The sequence below is a fragment of the Haplochromis burtoni genome, unplaced genomic scaffold, assembly GCF_018398535.1.
Source record: "Haplochromis burtoni strain Fernald_Lab_line unplaced genomic scaffold, NCSU_Asbu1 Contig_295, whole genome shotgun sequence".
Classification (NCBI taxonomy): Eukaryota; Metazoa; Chordata; class Actinopteri; order Cichliformes; family Cichlidae; genus Haplochromis; species Haplochromis burtoni.
This window is the reverse complement of record NW_024582656.1, coordinates 543,765-546,074: the sequence shown is the minus strand read 5'-3', so window position 1 is coordinate 546,074 and position 2,310 is coordinate 543,765. Positions and strand designations below refer to the sequence as shown.

General features: G+C 51.1%; 1 protein-coding gene across 2 annotated transcripts in view; it reads left to right on the top strand.

Moving 5' to 3' along the window:
* nek11 (NIMA-related kinase 11) overlaps positions 1 to 2,310 on the top strand; it is a 63,902-nt gene that overhangs the window by 41,024 nt on the left and 20,568 nt on the right. For both annotated transcript variants that reach the window (XM_005941038.3, XM_042227993.1), the window contains exons 10-12: positions 57 to 176; positions 1,849 to 1,942; positions 2,065 to 2,185. In XM_005941038.3, the coding sequence (XP_005941100.1) occupies positions 57 to 176; positions 1,849 to 1,942; positions 2,065 to 2,185 (335 nt within the window). The remainder of the gene's footprint in view (positions 1 to 56; positions 177 to 1,848; positions 1,943 to 2,064; positions 2,186 to 2,310) is intronic.

The window sequence follows — 2,310 nt, the reverse complement described above, 5'->3', positions numbered from 1 at the left end:
GTGTGTGTGTGTGTGTGTGTGTGTGTGTGTGTGTGTGTGTGTGTGTGTGTGTGCAGGCAGACGAAGGTTCACCTGCAGACGCTCAGGGACAGGTCAGAGGTGGAGAAGATGACCCCCAGAGAAAGGATGAGACTCCGCAAACTGCAGGCTGCTGACGAGGAGGCCGGGAGACTCAGGTGAAGCTTATTTATCTCTGCAGCGCCGCCTTCCACGCCATTATAGTCCCGCTGGTATGCATAGACCTGACACGTAGGGTATATAGAGAAGGTTGGGTGGAGCTTCACTTCCAGCCGACGGTGGTCTGAATGTGAGGCTGATGAGTTATTTTCATAAGAAGATATGAGCAGGACAAAAACAGGACCACACTCAGGGTTGTGTTAAAATGCTTTAATCATGCTTCAGTTTTGCAGAGGAAATGTGAGGAATACAATGGGAGGCGTTACTATGAGAGAAACAGCAACTGAGCTTCTGCCCTTAATGTAAGGACAAAAAGACTCTTTTACAAACAGAGTGAGCGTTCAGATAAACTCATATATGCACCTAACATATTAAAAATGCAACAAAATAATGTGTAATCTTCAAACACACATAAAAAGGAACAGCACAGCTTGGATCGTTAGATTGCTTCTGTCGGCCGACGGTCCGGGACACAGAACGATTACAAAGAAATGAAATTGCAGCCGTGTGTTTGTTGCTGGCGTTGATGGTCGTGTGCAGCGATGAACATTAAGGCTTAATCAGCGTTGATGAATCTACATCTGGAGGAAGGACGACTCCGATCCAGACTCCTGTTTCCTGTTTCACGAGGGGCAGCAGCAGGCGGCTCCATCAGGACTCAAAGCCGTGACCTCGATCAGGCGGCGTGAGAGCAGAGTGACATTATCCAAATTGGATCTGACACATTCTGGTTTCCGTCCCCCCGAGCCGGCGTGCTAATCGACTTTCGTCACGGCGAGGGGGCCCTTAAACGCTTGTTATCGTCACTGCGTGCGTAATAAAGTGTGAATGTGCTCAGAAGCCTGTGAACGACGCCAGCGCGCCGACAACACGGATCCTCGTCAGATGGCGTGCAGACGGAGATCACATGGGAGGGCAGGGACGACAGCAGGCCGGCGCGGCTGTTTGGCAGCAGGCGGACGGTTCCTGCAGGACTTTATGTCGGAACCAGAACCTGAACATGTGTTTCATCAAGTCCGGCTCACATGAACTTAGAGATTTATCCACAAATACGCTGCCGATCCTCCCTGTTCGCTCTTAATGAAGCAGCTGCTGACTCCACACCTCTTTACACACTTACAAGCCCATTAAACAGCTGTGGTTATCTGTGGTTATCTGTCCCGTGGACACATCCAGCAGGCTGTTATCACCTCCTTTATTGGTGGCGGGCGCCCCAGAAGCCACCTTTCATTACCAGGAAACTTGTGCACTACCCTGAAATAAGGTTATGGTTCCCTGTTTGCTCTCACAGAGAGATGCTGAGGCTGTCAGGAGACGGGTGGAGGGTTGTAGCTGCAGAGCTACAACCCTCCACCCGTCCAACATGAGGATTTATGCATATTTATTCTACAGGCTATATACTGTTATATATTCTGCAGGTTATTTCATGACCAAAGTGTAAAACAAGGCAGAATAAGGGCACCATGAACAGCAGCTGGGCAGAGCGACATAAACCACGTGTCCACGTCCCTGAAGCATCTTTATTGTGACAGAGTGCAGATGGTTGTCAGGGAGACAGAACGGAGGCAGGAAGTGGTCTAAAGGTGCACGAGGAGGCGAGCTGGAGGGGGATCAGAGAAAAACCTTCTGAAGGAACTGTTACCCTCACAGCATGTCCTCTGTCCTCTACAGGAAACTGGCTGAGGAGAAGTACGAGGAGGTCCACACCCGCAGGAGGGAACTGAGGAGCCGCCATTTCCAAAAAGTCAGTGTGGATGTTCTGAATGTAAGAAACACTTTGTTGTTCCTCTGATACTCGACCCGGGCTTCGTGGGTTTCTCTGTTGTTCTCCGAGTCTAACTGGGTTCCAGTAAAACGCTCATTTAATGCTTTTCCACCAACTGTTAGGAGAGCAGAGAGGGCGGAGCCTGCCAGAGTCAAGCTCAGCCAATCAGCAGCCAGAATCGCCAGAACGCTGGAGGGTCAGCGCCAAAACCGAAGCAGGACGAGTCAGAACCAGAACTGCACGGTGAGAAAACAACAGACATGGCGGCTCGTTCATCGCCACGCGCACACGCAGAGAGCACACAGGCGCAGACTCAGAGGGCCGGAGCTTCCCAAGGGGTGGAGCTTCCCAAGGGGTGGAGCTTCCCA